The sequence below is a fragment of the Brienomyrus brachyistius genome, chromosome 14 (assembly GCF_023856365.1).
Source record: "Brienomyrus brachyistius isolate T26 chromosome 14, BBRACH_0.4, whole genome shotgun sequence".
Taxonomy (NCBI): Eukaryota; Metazoa; Chordata; class Actinopteri; order Osteoglossiformes; family Mormyridae; genus Brienomyrus; species Brienomyrus brachyistius.
The window spans coordinates 10576864-10596475 of record NC_064546.1 but is presented as its reverse complement, the minus strand read 5'-3'; the positions used below and the strand labels follow the sequence as shown (position 1 = coordinate 10596475).

General features: G+C 39.0%; 1 protein-coding gene across 1 annotated transcript; it reads right to left on the bottom strand.

The window, feature by feature from the left end:
• Window positions 1-646: 646 nt before the first annotated feature.
• kcnk2a (potassium channel, subfamily K, member 2a) lies at window positions 647-17986 on the bottom strand. The gene is made up of 7 exons (XM_048974807.1): window positions 17884-17986; window positions 15917-16227; window positions 11090-11207; window positions 5888-6048; window positions 4701-4887; window positions 3869-4008; window positions 647-1747 (listed from the first exon to the last, which is right to left on the bottom strand). Coding segments are annotated over exons 1-7 (1227 nt in total). The 5' UTR covers window positions 17885-17986; the 3' UTR covers window positions 647-1438.
• Between the last annotated feature and the right edge of the window lie 1626 nt (window positions 17987-19612).

The window sequence follows — 19612 nt, the reverse complement described above, 5'->3', positions numbered from 1 at the left end:
TAGTCTTTCATGTCATATAGAGATGCAACCTAGACTAGCTGTCGGGGTTCAATTATAGTAAAATGCTATGATAAAACAGACAGAATCCAAAAACAGACTCGGATGGTTTAACATGGTGGGGTGGTTCAAAAGCAACACTTCGATTCATTCCGAGAATCGCAATTGGACTTGAACAGTGCTTTTGCAGAACTAGAAAAACATCTACTAAGAAGAAATGGCTGTAAGGTATATGGGGCTTCCATTAAATATTGACTTTTTAAGTCAGAATACTTGTGAAACATTTTTGCCTTCTTCTCTGAAGATGTAGAATAATCCATACTGATCTTTAGTTTTGGTATAGCGTCTTTGAGAAAAGATACATATGTATTGTTTTGTAAAGAAGGGTACCAGTATGGTGAACAGATTAGCTTCTTCAGATTTTGTCTGTATTTATTAAAACATAGCATTGTTGACTTTTAGTCTCACAGATTATTTCCAACCCATTTCTTTATACCTGCCTACACTTCATACTTTTTAAAGCCATATAAATTTTTAGCAGTTGTATTAAAATATATTTCATGAAACAAACCAAAAAGATTACTAATGTAATCATGAAAGCAGATTTTACATAATATTAAAAAATATACAATTGCATAAAAATCATGCAATGACTATCTTATTCTAACAAAGAGCTATTTTCATCAGAATTATGCAGTTTAACAAAGGTTACAAGTCATTCATGTGGATCAACAATACATTGGGTCATGCTATAGTCAAGGACTTGCTAAGGAATAGTTCTACCAAGTACTATTAAAAGAATAAAGCAAAATAAGAGCAATATAAAAAATACATATTGAGAAGAAGATGGAAAATCCACATTTCCCCCCCTTTTTTAATGGAGACCAGTATCGATTATCCTAGTGTTTGCTGAGCTCTGAAACTTTTGAAGATGCGCAGAGCAGTGACGAAAGGGAATCAATCTCAGGAACATTCTTCAGCCGTGCCTTCAAATCACACTGCTAGCTATTTAACTTAATTACAATATAGTTTAAAGAGAAACATAAGATATGGATGACAAATTATTTAAAAAAAAAATAAATAAAATAAAAAAAATTGGTAAAAAAAGGTCAGTTATAGTCATTCTGGAAAAATTCTGTAGTTTGTGTGTGCTCCTGTCCTCATCACAAAAGCTTAAGCAGACTATAGGCATACATATCAAAACATGCATTAGAGTTTAAGAATTTAAAATAAGACTTGACATTTAAGGCACTTGTGTTTCTTCTTCAGTAGTACATTGGGAGCTTTGTTCAAACTACGGGGAAATTCATCTGGTGCCAAGTGTAAAGTGACCCCACAGTGCGTAAAAAACTTGAATTATGACTGTGAACACCTGTATAATGTTAATTAGTTGGATCTGGCAATTTTCTGAGCAGTGTTTTCACCTAGACAGGGAACGCCCTTATTTGAGGTGCTCGATGATGGCAATCTCACTGCAGTCAACACAGTCGGGCTGAAGGCCGTTCATGTATGGGCTGCCATTCTTGGCATCCTGGTCCCTTTCGCTGGTGAAATTAACAGACGGGGCCCTCTTCCCCAGTGGTGCCTCCTGCCCAGGACTGAGGCCCAGCTCAGATGACAGCTTGCGCTTGATGGAGGCTGCCCTCTGGAACTTGTCATAAATCTCGACACTCAGGCGTCGCCGGGTCTCCTTGAACTCGGCTGACACATTGGCTGTCCATTCTGCTGCGTGGGCGCGGAATTCCCCCACCTAAACAGAGGGGGGGGGGTATTGGTGGGCGATATGATGGTAATTTAACGTGACTGGTTGCAACGGTTTCTACGATAAATATTAAGGAGTTACTGCAAAAATTGCAATTCAGCACTACTGAAGCACTATAACAACAGAACAAACACGATTACTATAATGACAGAACAAATCAGAAAATGCCAGTCACATGATGTCTGCATGTACTAAAACACAAACAGATCAATGTGCAACATTGTGAAATATTCCAGAATTCATAACATCTCAGAGTTGTCCGTATATCTTACTTCTTTTTCAACCATCTGTCTCAGTAGATCTCAACTTAGCGACTAGATTTTAGTGACAAGTGACTAGATCTTGAACTAAAACTGGATTTGTGAAATCTAACATGGATCAGACTATTGTAAACTTTGAAAAGACACTGTTTGTACAAATGAACACCTACATTAATAATCAATGAAGTTTATTTTTATAAAGCCACAAACAATGTTTCTTGTAAGGATAGAATTGCTGGTTAAGTGGTTAGTCAATGAACACTCTTACATAGATTCCAATGTGGTCAGTTTGTAAACAAAAAAATTTGATGTTTATTGTGGATAAAGATTCTAATAAAAGATTTGACAACATTTTGGCCAAACCCTAGACAGGGGCATTAGTAAAGCCAAATGGCAAGGTATGGAACTCCATCCATCCAGATTCCTACAAAGGGCCAAAATTTGGGGGACCATGTGAAATGTTCAAACTATAAGGGGATCACACTTCTCAGCCTCCCTGGCATGCAGGCTCTCGCGCTGTGATAGGCTGAGGGATTTGGAGAACTGGAGGAACCTTCAAATAGACGTGATGCTCCTTCGGTTCAAGAGTCACATTGTGGCTTAGATTTAAATGATGTACTAATCTTTTGTGGAGCATGCAATAAGACCAAATTAATTCACAGTTAGCAAGTATTAATATGATCATTGCCACTGAATCATACTTTTTTCCTCAGTAAATTTGATTACCCCAACAATCATCACTAATGCAGTACGCAAAGCATCTATAAATTGAGATGATAATCGGATGATGGTTAGACCAGGAAATAATATCCTGCATTATATTGGTGCCACATGAAACAAACAAACAAAATCATTGCAGGTTAAGGATGGATTTTTGAAAGAATTTCACTGTAGAATATTTTGTTTAATACATATTGTCTACATCAGTGTTTTTCACACCAGTCCTGGGGGAGCCCCAGACAAGGGACTGCCAAGCAGGGAGCTGGGAGGGAACAAAAATGTGGATTGTCTATTTGTGGATTCTGTTGGGGACCGGGTTGAGAAACACTGGTTTACATGTCTTTAGGACAGTTTGGTGGCTTATTGGATTGCATGGTGGCCTTGTATTCTGATTGACACGCATAGTACAAAAAGTTGCTGGTGAATGAATTGCTTTTTCTATATTTCCCCAGAGTGACCCCTGTTTCTTGGGATAGGACTCATCACAGCCCTAGCCTGGATAAGTGGTTATGTTTTCAATGAGAATCTGTAGGACAGTCATGACCATAACCGAATGTGATACAACGCACATTTTACCACATACACTGCATCATGGCAGTTAGGTTTAATGTACAGTATGAATCAAAAGTCTGGACACACCTGCTTTTAATGCATTTGTATCTATTTTAGCTGTTATTCACCTTATACTATAAAGCCTCAAGGCAAAGAAATAATACATATAAAAACTCTTAAATCTTAACATTTTTCAAGTTTTAGATTTTTCAAAATAGCTCCCATTTGCTTTGATGACAGCATTGCAGACTCTTGACATTCTTTCGACTAGTTTCCAGATGTAGCCACCTGGAATGCTTCTCCAGTAGTCAGGAAGGAGTTTCCACAAGTTCTGGGCACAAGATGTCCACCTCGACTCATCCCAAAGCAGCTCTATAGAGTTTAGGTTGGGGGATTGTGGGGGCCAGGTCATCTGTCACAGCACTCCATCTCTTTGCTTGTTCACAAGATAATACTCACTACATAACCTCGAGACGTGCTTAAGGTCATTATCTTATTCAAAAACAAATGATTTTCAGTAGGTTTGTCCAGACTTCTGACTGGTACTGGAGGTCAGGTACAATAGAAATGCTCTTACCTCTTCCTTTGTTTTTTTGGACAGCACTCGCAGCCAGTCTCCTATCATACTGAGTACAGCAGCAAAGTAGGCAAGACCGACCACAATCCAGAACCATACTGCTGGCTTGTAATAGTCCAAGTACTCAATCTCTGATCCTCCTATAGAACAGGAAGGAAGGACTTGCTAAATGGGTGAAATAATAACTTCACTGGAGGGGCCCAGTGGGGGATGTTTGGGTATGCATCTCTGATTAGTTGGCATTTACCTGGTGGATCAAGTCTGGGCGGGCTAAGCCCACCCTGGCCCCCCTATGGAAACAGGCCATGTAAGATGTTAAGGAAGAACCTGACTTTAGATTTCTTTCAGCTTTTACAATAAAAATGCATAACGCAGACTTGTAGACGTGTGGTAAACTGGTCTCTGACATAGGAAACATGAAATGCGGACTCACCAACAACAAAAGCACGGTTCTGTTGAAGGCAGTCTCACCATTCCAATCTGCATCATACTTCTAATTACCTTATTATAACACTTTGCTCCTGTGTTTGGAACACGGGCCTATGGTTAAGAATAAATTCTTAGGGTTCCCTGTTCTTTTAGTGGGCCTCAGTTAATAAATGACGATTGCTTGGTATTCACTTAAGTATTGTAGAACATAATGTAATCAACACCAGTGTCTACTTCATCTTTGTTGATGCCATTGCATTGTTCAATCTACTGCCAAAGAACAGTATTCATGAGGAATGGCAGGCCTTGTATTATATTCGGAAACAGAAATTAAGTTAAAAAAAAAAAAAGTTCTGTGATTATACTGGGAGCTACAGCTTTCACTAAAGTCATTGAAACCCACCAGCAACAAAATCACCGAATCCGATGGTCGTCAAAGTGATGACCACAAAGTAGATGGCCTCGAGCGCACTCCAACCCTCAATGTGCTTAAAGATGATGGCAGGTATGGTTACGAACAGCAGGCACCCGAACAAGATGAAGAGTACGGTGGACGTCACACGGATTTTGGTTTGACTCACGTTCCATTTCTGCACACAAGACCACATGGCATTGCCTTTAGATCATGGCACTTAAAGTCTACAGAATTACACGTCTTTAACCAGCACATCACTTGCTGAATTTCACTCCAGTTGTCATTAGATATTTTTATCCTTGATAATAAATATGACTATCATAATTACTATCACTCTATAACTCTACAAGTACATTCCTGTGGCTAGTCATATACATCATCATTTCTAACTCTTAAATAATTCTAGTCATAGAGTTATATTAAATCTAAACAGCCTAATAAACAAATGAAGAAAATCTTTTCATGTAATAGACTAAAAGATGATTAAAACTAAGTAATGAATACAAGCGTATTGTATTATTCACAAGGGGAATAACTAGAGATTTTGGGCCCCATGAAAGCATCTAGTACAGGGCCCCCACCCAAGTACACATATATATTTTTTAAAGGCATAACATATTATAGCCATGTTCAGGGGTGTTTCTAGCTATTGAGAAGATCAGGGGCCTAGTCACATTTACCTGGGGTTTGACGTTTTTTTGAAGGGAGATTGGGGCTATAGCCTCAAGTGATCAGACATAACAACGCCCATGGCATGTTTATTATGAATTATTAGTGTTTCATGAAGCCTTCATCTATAATGCACTATAGATACAATCATAATGCATTACAAAGAATCCTTAATTCTTATACCAGTCATTATAATTTGTAGTGAATTGTAGACGTGAGCTTCATTGCAGCTTATGAAGTATTATAATTAACACTATAATTGTTTATGACTGTAAATAGAAGATGCTGTAATGCTTTATTAATTCCTATACCAACCATTATAATATATTGTGAAGGTATCTCTAGTGCATTATAGATGAGAGCTTCACTGGAGTTTATGAAGTATTATAATCAACACTATAATGCCTTATGACTGTCAATAGAAGAAGCTGTAATGCTTTATCAATTCTTATACTGACCATTATAATGCATTATGAAAGTATCTGTACCAGAAACACTTCACTCACCACAAACATCTTCTCGACTTTAGCTATTCCTTTTCCAAAGATGGTGCCCAGCTGGTCTCCAACCCCAGCCAGCAGGAAACCAAAGAGAGGGATCCCCAACAAAGCATAGATAATGCAGAATATCTTTCCCCCTTCAGTGTGTGGAGAGATGTTCCCAAAGCCTATAACAGAGAGCATCAGCTGAATTTAAACGTACACCGAAGTAACATGATCAATATTTACAATTCCTTCTTGTAAAAAAGGATCCTTGCATATTCAGACAGAGACCTGGAATTGAAAATGGTAGAAACTGGCAGTGATAGATTATAAAATGTTGTACATTGTCCTCTCTGTGCCAACTAATCCTGACCCAAACTCTTCTAAAAGCAAAGCAGGCTCACTGAAGACCCTATTAAAGACATTTGCCATTCCAGAAAATGAAATGCATTGTTGTAAAAATATTTCAGGGCAGGGCTGCCCAATCCCGCTCCTACAGATCTACCACCCTGCAGAGCTTAGGTGCAGCCCTAATTTAACACATCTGATATAGATAATTAGGCCCTTAATTAGCGTCTCAGTATTGAATTAGCTAAGCTGGCTCTAATACTGAGATGCTATACAAGGGCCTGATTATCTGTATCTGGTGTGTTAAATTGGGGCTGCACCTCATCTCTGCAGGGTGGTAAATCTGCAGGAGCAGGGTTGGGCAGCCCTGCTTTAGGGTGTGAAAACAGAACAGAAAAAATGCACCGTGCACACAGTTTGTTAATGTTTAATGCATCTGTATATGCTGTGGCCGGGGGGGTCCGTGGAAGGTTGAGTCAGAAAGGAGCCTTCGAAACTCAAAGGCAACATGAATTAAACATTTTTCATAAATATTGGAGTTTGAACATGGAGTCTCATACAACATTAGCTACAAACATGGCTGTCCATCAGGCTTTGAAAGGCACACAAAATTTGCTTAGTTTAAGCAGATGAAAAATTAAGTTGAAATTAATTTAGATGCTACATGTGCCAGGTTTGTATTCTACTTGAAGATAATTGGTCTTAAATATGGTTCTTGCACTTTAGCAACTAAACCGTTAGTAAGATTTTTGGAATAAGGGGCTATCATTTCTTTAGCTCAAGGGATAGACACCTGATTTTAATACTAGAAATGTACAAATTGTTTGCTGTCAGAGAATCACTGATGAAGATCCTCCATCAATGTATTTACGGCCATGTTTAACATCGAGAATGAAAAACGACTTAAAAAAATATCCATGGTTTAAATAAGTAAAATGTTGTTTCCTAATAATATGTAATATAGTAGACGTTGACTATCCTCATGTTGTTTGTCTCTTCTTGTGGTGTGTGTGCCCTTGTCAGCTGCTCTGTAATCCAATAGCAATGGGTTCAGTGGATCCCATTTTAAGGGTTTTAAGGGTTACGGTGGGAATCATATGAAAGTCAAGATCACAGGTGGTATCAAATGGGCATTTGCACTTGAAAGGGAAATTCATTTGCAGAGAGAATTTGTAAGGCTTTGCAAGTTTATTCTGTAAACTTCCCTGATGATTTTGGGGTTTCTAGAATGTTCCTTAGCTTCTCATTACTAGCCAGGGTAATAGAAGAGTTGCTACGTAATAAGCATAATAGGGATCACTTGAATGTAAGGTTTCTGACAATAACTTAAATTTGTTGCAGAGCCTCAAAATACCCTTTGAAAGATCCAATATTCATGAGAAAAAATTTGGTAGAAATGAAATGTATTATGTAAACCAATCTACACCATTCTGTGACTATTATGAGATCTGTACATTGCATGAAAACCGTGCATATAAAATTAATCTGCTTTCTGGAATACATTAAGTTCCCTGTTTGCAGGTGCACCGTAAGCTTGACTGATGATTACCGTATTTCATTATCTGGAATCTGTTGCATTGTTTTTAAAGATCTGTTTTGTAATTGTTTGAAGGTGGAGAGGACATATATTTTTGAAAATTTTAAGATTTGCTTCTTTTTGGAATCTAAAGCTATATACAAAGTATCATTCAAAATTTTCTGCAAACCTACTAAAAATCATTTGTCTTTCAGTGACATGGTCCTAAGGACACCTCAAGGTTATGTAAGTACTGTACAGTCTTGTGAAGGAAAGAGATGACGGATGACCTGCCCCCCCAGAATCCCTCACTTAAACTCTATAGAGCTGGTTTGGGATGAGTCAGATTGAAGAGATACAGCAAGGTAGCCAGCTTGTACCCAGAACCTGTGGAAATTCTTGTAGGAAAAGCATCCCAGGAGGTTACATCTGCAAGCTGGTTGAAGGAATACCAATAATCTGCAACGCTGTCATCGAAGCAAAAGGGGGGCTATTTTCAAAACTCTAAAACTTGAAAAATTTTAAGATGTTGAACACTTCTCTTGGTGATTACAATGTTTGATATGTATTACTTCACTACTTCATTCATTCATTTTTACTATAAGGTGAGTAACATAGTTAAAATAGATACAAATGCATTAAAATGCATTTGTATCTATTTTAACTATGTCACCTGCTTTTAAGCAGGTGTTTCCAGACTTTTGACTGGTACTGTATTTATACACATATGGGCAGATTATGAAGAGGAAATTGAAACAATTGCTATAAATGGTTGGGAAAATTTATCACGATACCAGTGACCCATCATTCAGCAGAGATGTATCCCATGATGTATCCATCGAACCATAACTGCTTGCCTAATATAATCAGACCTCCATATCTGCGGGGGATTCATTCCAGGGCCCCCCACAGACACCAAAATCTGTGAATGCTCAAGTCCCTTATATGAAACGCAGTAGTATTTCCATATAATCTATGCGAATCCTCTTGTTTACTTTAAATCATCTCTAGATTACTTATATTACCTAAAAATGCAAATCACAGGGGAAAATACAGCAGCCAAATTAATGACCTGATGATGGAAAACGAGCCATTTATTTGGCTGCTGAATTTTCCAAAATTGGCTTTTCTGCCTTCACTCTAAAGACTCGGAGTTGCATACTGAATTTTAAGCAGCACAATTAAGCAGTGCGGGTAAAGGGAAAAGGAGAGTATCTGTGAATTTCAGCCTCACCAGTACGCTAGGAGTGGGGAAAAAATGACCATGTTAGGGGCCACGTCACTTTTCAGACACTCCGATGTCAGACTGAAAATTCTGACTACCGACATAAAACTTTCAGCATACCGCGTGGCATGTGGCAAATTCAAGGTTTGTTTTTCGGACTTTATAGATGACTTTTTTTTCTCATATATTTATGATCTGCAGCTGGTTGAATCTGCAGATGAGGACCCTGCAGATACGGAGGGCCGAGGATACTGGGTTACAGTGAGCCTGAAACCTAAACCCATAATGGGGAGAGGGCGTCCTGTGGGGAAAGCTGATTCAGGTCAACATCACTGATATGTACTAATTTGGCAAAGGACCAGATTCCATTCAATGGACTCCATGGATTGCAGTAGTACTTGGACATTAAATGTTTAGTTTTTGGGAACAAACATTCCGTCCTTAAAATGATAAAATCAGATACATTCCATACAATCATCTTAAATATTCATTCCACAGCAATGAGCTGTCAGGTAATTTGTTTCCTTACTTCACTTACTGAAAACCACAGGAAGCTTCATAAACCACTGAACAGGAAATCTACAGGGTGCAGAATGTGACTGTTTGCCCACTGCATGATTAATATTCAGAGTAGATGTGACCTCCATCACTTAAAGAGCACTCTGAATGCATTTGCAAACAGATGCTTCAGTGTCCATTGCTAAATGGCAGTTCTCAAAAGAAATCTCGACTTATTTCTGTCTGAAATGGCACAATTAAGGATTTTGAAATTTTCTGTGCAAATAATTTTATCCAATTTGCTACATAAATGTAGCAAGTAATTAATGAGTTTTTATGCATGCAATAATATGTTTAAGAGTCACTCCAAATGAGGAACTCTCCAAATGACTTGTACTGACATGGTTCACTTCCAAAATCAGTCTATTTTTCACCATCCAACCAGCCTAAAACCTTAAGCAGTCTAATTATGTGGATGATTGTTAGTCATGCTGCCTTGACTGAAATTAAATCAAGAATGCTTAAACAAGGAGTCATAAAAATTAATTACTCGCAAACTCAGAAGTCAGTTTGTATTTATGACCATAATAAAGACAAAAAAACCTTGCAACATAAATATAAAATGTGTGCCTTTCTATTTTATAAGCACTGTATATAGCACCTACAAAACCGAGCAGAAACATGCGTACGCCATGTGTGGAGCTGCTGTGAGAATGTGCATGTGTCACGCCCGCTCGTCGATCCTCATATGTGCCACGCCCCCCTCATTAACCTCGTGCGAAATCCCGATGTCATCAGCTGTTTCCTGTTATTCCCAATTAGTCTTGTGCATTTATGTTCATGTCAGAGCATGTATCCCCTTATCTGTCATTGAAGTCTTGTGAAGTCTGTACCGGCCAACGTGCCTTGTCTGCCTGTATGTCCGGAATAAACCCCGCTTCCCGACTCTCTGGCTTCTCGACCCTGATTCCTCGCTCCGTAATTCCTCTGCTCGCCCACGGATCATGACACCTTATATTTTGTTTGGTCACTTATGCTTAAGGTTAGGGCTATGTAGGGGTCAAGATTGTTGTTGTTGGTATTACGGTTGTTCCTATAGAAATGAATGGATGGTTCCCACAAAGATATGAACACAAACATATGCAGTTCACTATTGCAATGAATTTACATGTTTCAATGTTCCAAAAAACACATTTTTCTCATACTGTATATCTATATTTACTCTGTCTATAATTCTGTCTGAAGTGCTCTGTTGGCTCTTTAAGCCCTACGCCTGATGAGCCCAGTGTGCTCTGATTGGTCAGCTTGCTCGATCAATCAGCTAGCCCTACACGTTCTTGGAGTCTGCAGACAGATCCTTGCAGGCCGGCAGCCAATGAGGATTGTATGAACTGGAATTCCAACGAGGCGTTTCAGGCAAATTAGAGAAGAATGGTTTCTGTGGTGAGTTACTCCCTTTGGCATGTATTTGGGGCCTTAAGACTTTGCAGACTGCTTCCATGCACATAAAGCTATATAATGCACAAAAAAGGGGAAAAAACAGAAAAGCATTATACTGTAGGGCCCCTTTAAGTCCTTTGATTGAGTTTTAAAATACTGTGAATGCTGTATGACTCTTTATAAACACATAGATACTCACCGATGGTGGTGATAACAGTCCCAGCAAAGAAGAAGGAACTGCTGAGGTCCCAGAGGCTCATCTCATTGGACGAGTTGCCTGAGGGATTTACCCCAGTTCTCACGGCGGCCACCACCTGCTGTGGATTAAAGCACCCAGGGTTTGGTCGTCGAATGTATGCTATTGTATAGCAGGACCACAATAATTCTGGTAGCAGGGCAGCTTATTCCCGAAGCACCAAATGGGTACTCCAGCCCAAAGTGAATTTCCTTCAGTAATATGTTTTGGTCCTGATACTAAAAGATTTCTTTTTGAAATTATGTATGTAGCTGTGCGACATAGGCTGTCACCAAGGGTGCCGTTTGATTACGAGGCTGCAAAAGTCAAAACAAATACCTCTGTTTGCATTACATGACATTACAGTTAATTATGTTAGTTTTAATATTTTACTAGTTTCATGTGAATATATATGCTATTTAGCTAGTTAGCAGCCAGATATCCTGTGCTACTGAAATGTATTTAATATAAATGAACTGACAAATTTTGTTTTATGTTGGCCTGGGTGGGGGGTGGGGGGGTGGCGGGTGGCGGAATCTCATCTAGGGTATCTAGGCTACCAGAACACCAAGGGTTGACCCTGAGTATGACCATACTCCATGAGGTTACATTCCATATTGATTTGCACATTCTCGCCCAGGAATGTTTGGCTTTTATTTTGCACTCGCATTTCCTCCCAAAGTGTAAAATAGGGGTGATTCTAAGATTTGACCCTTAGGGATTTTCTCAATAGGATTCTGCCCTGAGAAAAATAAATAGCCTTGATTACTGGAAGCCACTAATGTTTTAATTTGTTCTCCCTCATTTATATCCTTCTGAATCATTTCTGCTCCAAATCAGTGGATCGTTAACAAGACCATAGGTTTGGTTTCAGCATTGGTAGGGACCAGATCAGCCCCAAACCCTCTGCCCCTCTAAACACACGATACTCCCACAATATTGGTAAGGATTATGTCCCTACTGTCCATACCCAAATCTGCACCCTTGATTGTTAAGGCAATTGGGCTTTTCTTATGGAAAGTAATCTGCGATAGGCTGTAGAGTTCTCTGCCTATGAGAAAGTTAAAGCAAGTGATTTTGAAGAGTGTGTTACATACATAGAGGAGAGCTATGCCAAGGAATAATTCTGTCACGTTCATGTTCTGACGGTGTTGGGGGCTTTCCTCTCCCAGTGATGTGAGCAGTGGGCACCTCAACATGCTTTGAAGATTAAAGATGGCTATGCCCTTGTGCCCCACCCATAAATAACAACAAATTAGTGTTTATGAAGACTCAATTCAATTCAATTCGATTCAATTCAATTTGATTTAAAAAAAATTATTTTTCCTTTTTTCCACTGGAATCTCCTTTCTTATATGAGCACCGGAATGTCTGACAGACCATGCACTTGTGTTTTCTGCATCTCTGTTTTTCCCAGGGCAGTGTGCTGCCCAGTGGGGGTAGGGGTCTGTGTCCATATCTGTAAGGTCATGAGTTCAAATCCCATGGCCGGAAGAGTGGCCGTATCATCGCTGGGCCCTTGAGTAAGGCTCATAACCAGAAATTGCTTCAGGGACAATAGCTGACCCTGCTCTGTGATCATCACTTGTACATCACTTTGGACAAAAGCATGTTAAATAAATATATGTATAAATACATTTATGTCCACAACAAAGCAAAACTGTAGAGAGAGCATCATTCAACTAGGGATGAATTTTGCTTTGAAAAAAATCAGCTGCCCATTGATTCTGTTTGTAATTCCCTTAGATTAAAGTTTTTCAAAGAACACTACATAATACTATTCAAGAAACACAGAACATCCCGGAATCCGTAGCCATCCCATTTCCCTGACGTCAACATTCATGACTGCGTGGAAAATGAGATCTCCAGACAAAAAACCATTGGTCATTAAAAGAAAGTGAATGCTCATTTTCAGTTTCCCATCTACTGAAATGATCCTTAGGAGCTCTGAAATATTCTATAGACAGAATAACAGCAGCCACATTATCCACCTATTCATAACCCCTATAGATTTATTTAATGCTGGGTCATAGGGAGCCTAGGAAAGTGAAGGGGCTTCCTGAAAGGGTAATCAAGCTATCATCATACACTATGAACAATTTGAGAGGAATGGATCCACATAATTGTAGGTCTTTGAACCACCGCAGGAAAGAGGAGTAACCCAGAGGAAACAGCATGGATTCAGACAGAACATGCAAACTCCAACCAAACGGAAAGAAATCCAACATGCAAGAAAGAGACATTGGATAAAAGTGTCAGATAAATTAATAAAATGTAAGAGTAAACATGCCCCCATGCTACAATTTCTGTACACAGCATAATTTGCAATTATAACCCAATATTTGTATTCTGCTGAAAGAAACCAATACATCTTAATCTCATTGCGCACTGAAGTGGAGGAAATCTTTCTTTTCATCTATTCTGCCTTAGAATTTTTTGATTTACCAGAATAAAAGGAGCACATGTGAGAATGGAGACGCAATGGTTAGGTAATCATACTTGTTGTTAGAGACATTATTTCACTGCTAATCACGTTTTTATAATTGGTGTATGTGTTTTCTAGTTTTTTTGCTTATTCATTTTTTTGTAAGTCTTTTCTTTATACATAAAAAGAGTTCAACTGAGCTGCATTTGGTGGACATGAGATATTTGAGATCACTTTTGCTATCGCTCGCTGTTATCGTCTGTTGTTTTTTGTACCCATCTGTTGTGATTAACGCATATAAAGTCAATGAATAGTACTGATGTTAATAGCATTACAGCTTCTTTTCGTAAAGCAGTCACTACAAGAGAGGAAGAGCTGTCCATGGTACTTAGTGCAGGACTTGGTCCTTAGTTCAACATCAGCTGAGCGAAACTCAGACTTGAAAGTTTCAAAGAGGAAATCACTTGCTGCTCAGAGAGAACCACAGAACATTCAGAGCCTATTGCTGATCGGTCCACTGCAACTCCTTAAAACAGGACAAGCCAGCACAAATGTGGGGGCCAGTAACTGTTATGTATGCAGTCTCGAATAATTCAATACTTGTTACTATGACTCACCACTGTCATAGTCTCTGCAATAAAGAACCATTGCCATGTGTGATTAAGCATTTCAGGTTAAGGGACATCCCTACTACAGAAAGCAGCACAGAGGAGCAGAGAGCTTAAAAAACACAAATATGAAAAACGATTCGTGACCAAAATGGCACTCCTTTGGTATTGCTAAACTATTTCAGCATTAAAATAATAATAATAATAATAATAATAATAATAATAATAATATTTCGTCAACTTCTTCAGCAGTGCCTCATAAATCGGTGGATGACCTCAAGTGACCTTCAATAGGAATGGGAAACATTAAGTGCAGGTGTGAAGTGCACTGCTAGGACAGTGTGTATCGGGCTCCTAGAAGCAGGGCTGAAGACCCATAAAGCAAGGAGGAAGCCCTTCATGAATGAGAAGCAGGGAAGAGCCAGGTTGTATATTTTACTTCATTCCCATAAATTGAGAAATGAGTGAAACTGAAAATTTTGCTGTGGCCATTTAATGCACTTCCTGCCCCCTAGACCTGTATCGACTCCATGGGAAGACTCAGGGCAACCCTGCAGCTACAAGAGTCCGGCCTCTTCTCATGACAGGGAAAATTTGGTCAGAGATTTTTTTCATTGTGCTGTAAGTAAAATGCTCAGTACTGACTGGAGTGATCCTCAGTCTTGATATGTGAAATGCCTTCCTTTCCATAAGCTTCTTATTACACCGAAGGTGCCAAAAGAATTGCTTCTGACTGAGTTATCACATCGCAATATATTTCTGTATGTCATTTATACCTAACCTGACCCTTGCACTTTGCAATCATTCGCACATATACTCTTATGCAATTTCTTTTAGACATCTTTGCACATTTGTAATGTACTGTTCTTTGGCATATATTGTACTGTGAAGTGTTTCTCCTTTATATCTTGTAACATTGTCCTGCACTTCGTGGGTGGCACTGTAACGCAAGCAATTCTAGTGGGTTTGTACATACTGGCAGTAGAGTGTTCTGAGTTCTAAGGTGTGTATAATTGAACGTGTCCCAGGAGGTGACACATTCAGCTACCCTCTCAGAACTTCAAGTTCAGCTGCCACATGGTAAATTATACGCTGCATTATAACAATTATAGGATAATATCTTTTTATATTCACTTTGGTTCCTTATTTACTTTATACTTTGCAAGCACAGTGAAGGGCACATGAGAATCATTATGTGTAGTTGGTCATAACTCCTCTTCGAACATACAATTGTTTTACTATATAATAAAGACTGTGTCCTTTAATATTCCCTGTCCAACAGCTAGATGAGAAAGGAAATAATATAAAGACAAAAAGATATTGCTGGCTATTAGCTGGAAATGGAAAGACCTTGTGTGGCATGTGGGAATTATAAGTAATCCCAAAGCAAATTTGTCCATATTTTTCATAGATACCGATGAAAATTAGTGTTCCCAACTGCCTGTATTGGGCACATTTGGAGACATGTTTTGTTGATGTAATTTGAATACACAAACTCACCTGTTTTCCTACTTGTGTGTTTTTTAATAAGTATATTTCATAATGCTCCACGGTCTCTCATTTACTAGACAACAGTGTTTCCTTTTTTAATTGTGTGAAATAATGGAATGTTCTTTTGGTATATTGAGTGGCATTTGATAAAACTGTATGACTGATGGATGATCTGTTTGTTATGTGACTGTAAATCTACAAATTTTAATTATATGAGAAATAAGGGAAGATGAACCATGCTTCCTGCCAGAATAAGATCTCAGTTACCTTCACAAAGTCCTCAAGTTCGGATGAATTGACACAGGAGTGGCTGGTAAGGAACTCAAGCTTCTCAGCCAGGATGGTGAACTTCTGGGATCTCTCATGGGCCTGTTCCAGAGCCTTGAAGACCATGGCCCCAAATATCAAGTAGAGCAACACCAGCAGAAATATGGCAGAAACAGTTTTCCACTTCATTACCTTGGAAATGGTATGACAGTCATCCCCCAGGTTTAAGACAATGGGTTTAGCAGAGAAGGAAAGGCGAGGCTTGGAGTTCTGTGCTGCAGATTTGGGATCCAAAAGATCAGGGGCAGCCACTGGGAAGAATGAAAACCCCACTCTGAGCAACACCACCAATGAAGCCGTTCATGATTTTACCTACAGTACCAGTCAAAGGTTTGGACAGGCCAAGCTGCCTGCAGAGGAGAGTGTTAGTGTCACATGACCTTGCCGCCTGACCTGAACACAGTATTGATGCTTTGGGAGGAGTTTAATCGGAGAGTTAAGGAAAAGTAGCCAATGAATGTTCATCATATGCTGTATGTGGGACCTCCTTCAGGACAATTGGATAAGCATTACAGGAAGCTGACACCTCATGAAACAGATACAGAGAAAAGCAGGGTCAGCCAGTCTCTGGAGCAATTGGGGTTAAAAATCTTGCTCAAGGGCCCAGTGGTGACATTACTATGCTTGACCATGGGATTTGAACAGGCAACCTTCCGTGTCCCAACTCACAAAGCTTTATAATTATTCTAAAATGTAGAAAATAGTACAGTAGTCCTTTCTGTGGGTAAGTGTGTCCAAATTTTTGACGGGTACTGTAGCCATCAGAGTTTAGTCATTTTCTTGAGAGGTTTTTAAAAGCATTACATTCCTAGTATTTTTAATTTTGTTTTGCTCAATAAACTTTACATTAAGTGATATTAAAGTAAATTAAGTGAAACTATGAAATTGTTTATCGCATATTCTTTTTGCACATATTCCACTTCCACGCCATTTTCAATTCATGCTTAGTTTGTTTTGAGTTCCGTACCATTTTTCAAGGGTCATTTAATGCGCAATTGTGGTGATCCTGAAACCTAACAACTCAACGATGGGGCACGTGGCAGGGAGAAACTGATTTTTTTTTAGGTTTTATGTAACCTTAAAATATAAATTTATATTATAAATAATAAATAATTATAATATAATAATAAAATAATAATATTACACATTCAGAGTTGAATACGTGGCAATGATTGGTCTGTCAAAAACAATAAACAGTTGTCATATTCAATGAATAATACATTCCCCTCCGTATTTGTCATGAAAAAGGAACTCAAGTACCAATTGCGAGTTACAGCAGCGTCGTGTTTCATAGTTAGCGTTCAGCGATTGCTAATATGCTTCTTTTAAAGTTTTAAATTTGCATGAAACATGCAAATTTGCTCTGTTATATCTATTTGCTTTTCCAGAAGTAGCGCGCACAGAAGCAGACTTACAGTCTGGGTTGACCACACAACACTGAACATATGTTCAAAGGCGATGCTGCACGAAACAATTATGTGATTGAATGTTTAAAGTGAAATTAGTAATTCTCAAAATGAATCAGTTTTCTAGCGCAGTCGGTCTCGAGGGATAAAACGATGTTTACGCTGCAAATGGTGAAAGAGGAGATAACTTTAAGTGCGACGATCTATCGAGTACCTCAAAGACGCTAAATGTCTCGTACAAATCATTAACGCACAGCAATCAAAAACGCAATTAAATGCAACATTTTATAACGTGTTGTTCGACAGCCGCGGTATCCTATACCTGTAAAACGTCTACTCTTCAAATGTAGTTACTTGATTACTTTGTTCCGTTTTATCTAACCCGGATTATTTAAAACCTCTACAAATACCATCCAGCGTGATGTAAACATGTCAAGTTTTAACATATCACGAGAACAGTCAAATTATCATTTGATTTCTAAATAATGATGTGGTACTTACTTTTCTACCAAGAACCTCTTCCTTGCTGTCCTTCATCAGCAGTTATGTCCCGGAGAATATAACTAATTTTGATTTAATTTGGAAACCGATGCGTTGGTAGGGAGGTTTCCACAAAGCCGCGATCGCTGCAGCATCTGCCACCTCTTGCCTCCACAATCTGGTTTTTAGTCACCAATTGAAATACTTCACAGAACATACCGTTCCAGTCCGAGGCTAAGCAAACACAAAAGATGGGGAAAGGAGGGGTTTTAGGGGCAAGATTTCTTCCTGGAACCCCCCCCCCCCCCCCAACCCAGATACAATAATCCGGCAAGCATCGAAACATTTACTGGGTTCAAAATGTCATCCGGTGAACAGGCTCATGTCTTACGGACTACGAACTGTGTGTTCCCTATAGATACATTTACAGTAGCGCCTATAATGTACTGAAGAATTCACCCATGCAATAAACACGGTGCGGATATAGCATGTTCCCTTTCACATTTCGTAAAAATACTTTTCATGTTTTGTTTAACAGTTTAATGACTTAAATGGACATTCTGGTTAAATGGTCTAAATGCATGTGCCATTTAACCAGAATAGACCCTACATATAAAATACTCTGTTCTCCTCAACGCTGATTATAAGATGGATGGATATATATATTCCAACTATTCCGGTCATTTTCACTTTAAAATTTAACATAGTTTAGCTTTGAAGTAGAACAAAAAGAAAATAGTTAATGTAAAAATCATTGCTTGTCTATTTTGTTCCGTCATCAGATTTGCAAACCTAAGTGTGTTAATGTAGAGCGACAAAAACCAAACACCCTTTCTGAACAATGTGAGCAATAAAACAGCAGTTACATGAATATTTACCCACTCATCCATTTTCCACAATCACTTTCCCAGTACAGAGCTGTGGTGAGGATGGAGGCTGGAACCTGTCTCAGGTTGCCTGTCGCACGGGACACAGTTCATGAATGTGCAACATACCATAATGTCACAAGTTCACATGCTGTAGCGTAACATTAAACAAAAAGAAGCATTATTTCTCCACAAACACCTAACTTGATTTAGAAGAATCTTATCAAAACTAGCATAATTTGCACAAAGTGTGGCCAGAATACGGTGGTTACAGTAGACTGGATTTTTCGATCCTATCTTTTACCGCGCAAGCAGACACCATCCCTGCATGAAAATAACTGATAAATTCCCAGCTTGCTGAATGTCCTGTCCTACTGGCTGAAAGTAATATAAAGGAGACAATCGGTTTTTCTTTCGTGTGGGAGGTGGTATTCTCAGCCTTCCAGTGCACAAGGGTACCAAATACAGGACATTCAATTCAGTTCCATTCATTTTTATAGAAAAATGATAAAGAGAAAGAAAATGGGGGTGGCACAGTAATTAGCACTGTTGCCTCACATCTCTGGGATGGTGGTTCAAGTCTCTACCTTGGCCCTACGTGTGGGGTTTCCACGATCTCCTTGTGTCATTATGAAGTGTTCTCCCTGTTTCCCCCTACAGTCCAATAGGCAAATTGCCAAATTAACATAGGTGTGAATGGTGTGTGCAGGGGCGCTGCTAAGGATTTTGGGCCCCATGAAAAGAATCTTGACAGGGCCCCCAACACATTTATTGAGGGCTTCTCTGGGCCCCCTCTCAGTCATGGGCCCCGAGAATCGTCATTGTTTACCCCCCCTTTACAGCGCCCCTGGGTGTGTGTATGTGTGCCTGATATATTGAATGCA

Coding starts and splice junctions, on each gene's coding strand:
- kcnk2a (XM_048974807.1), bottom strand. Junction 6,049..11,089: donor GACTGTTATCACCACCATCG/GTGAGTATCTAT, acceptor TCTCTGTTATAG/GCTTTGGGAACATCTCTCCA. Junction 1,748..3,868: donor CCAAAAAAACAAAGGAAGAG/GTAAGAGCATTT, acceptor CCCTCTGTTTAG/GTGGGGGAATTCCGCGCCCA.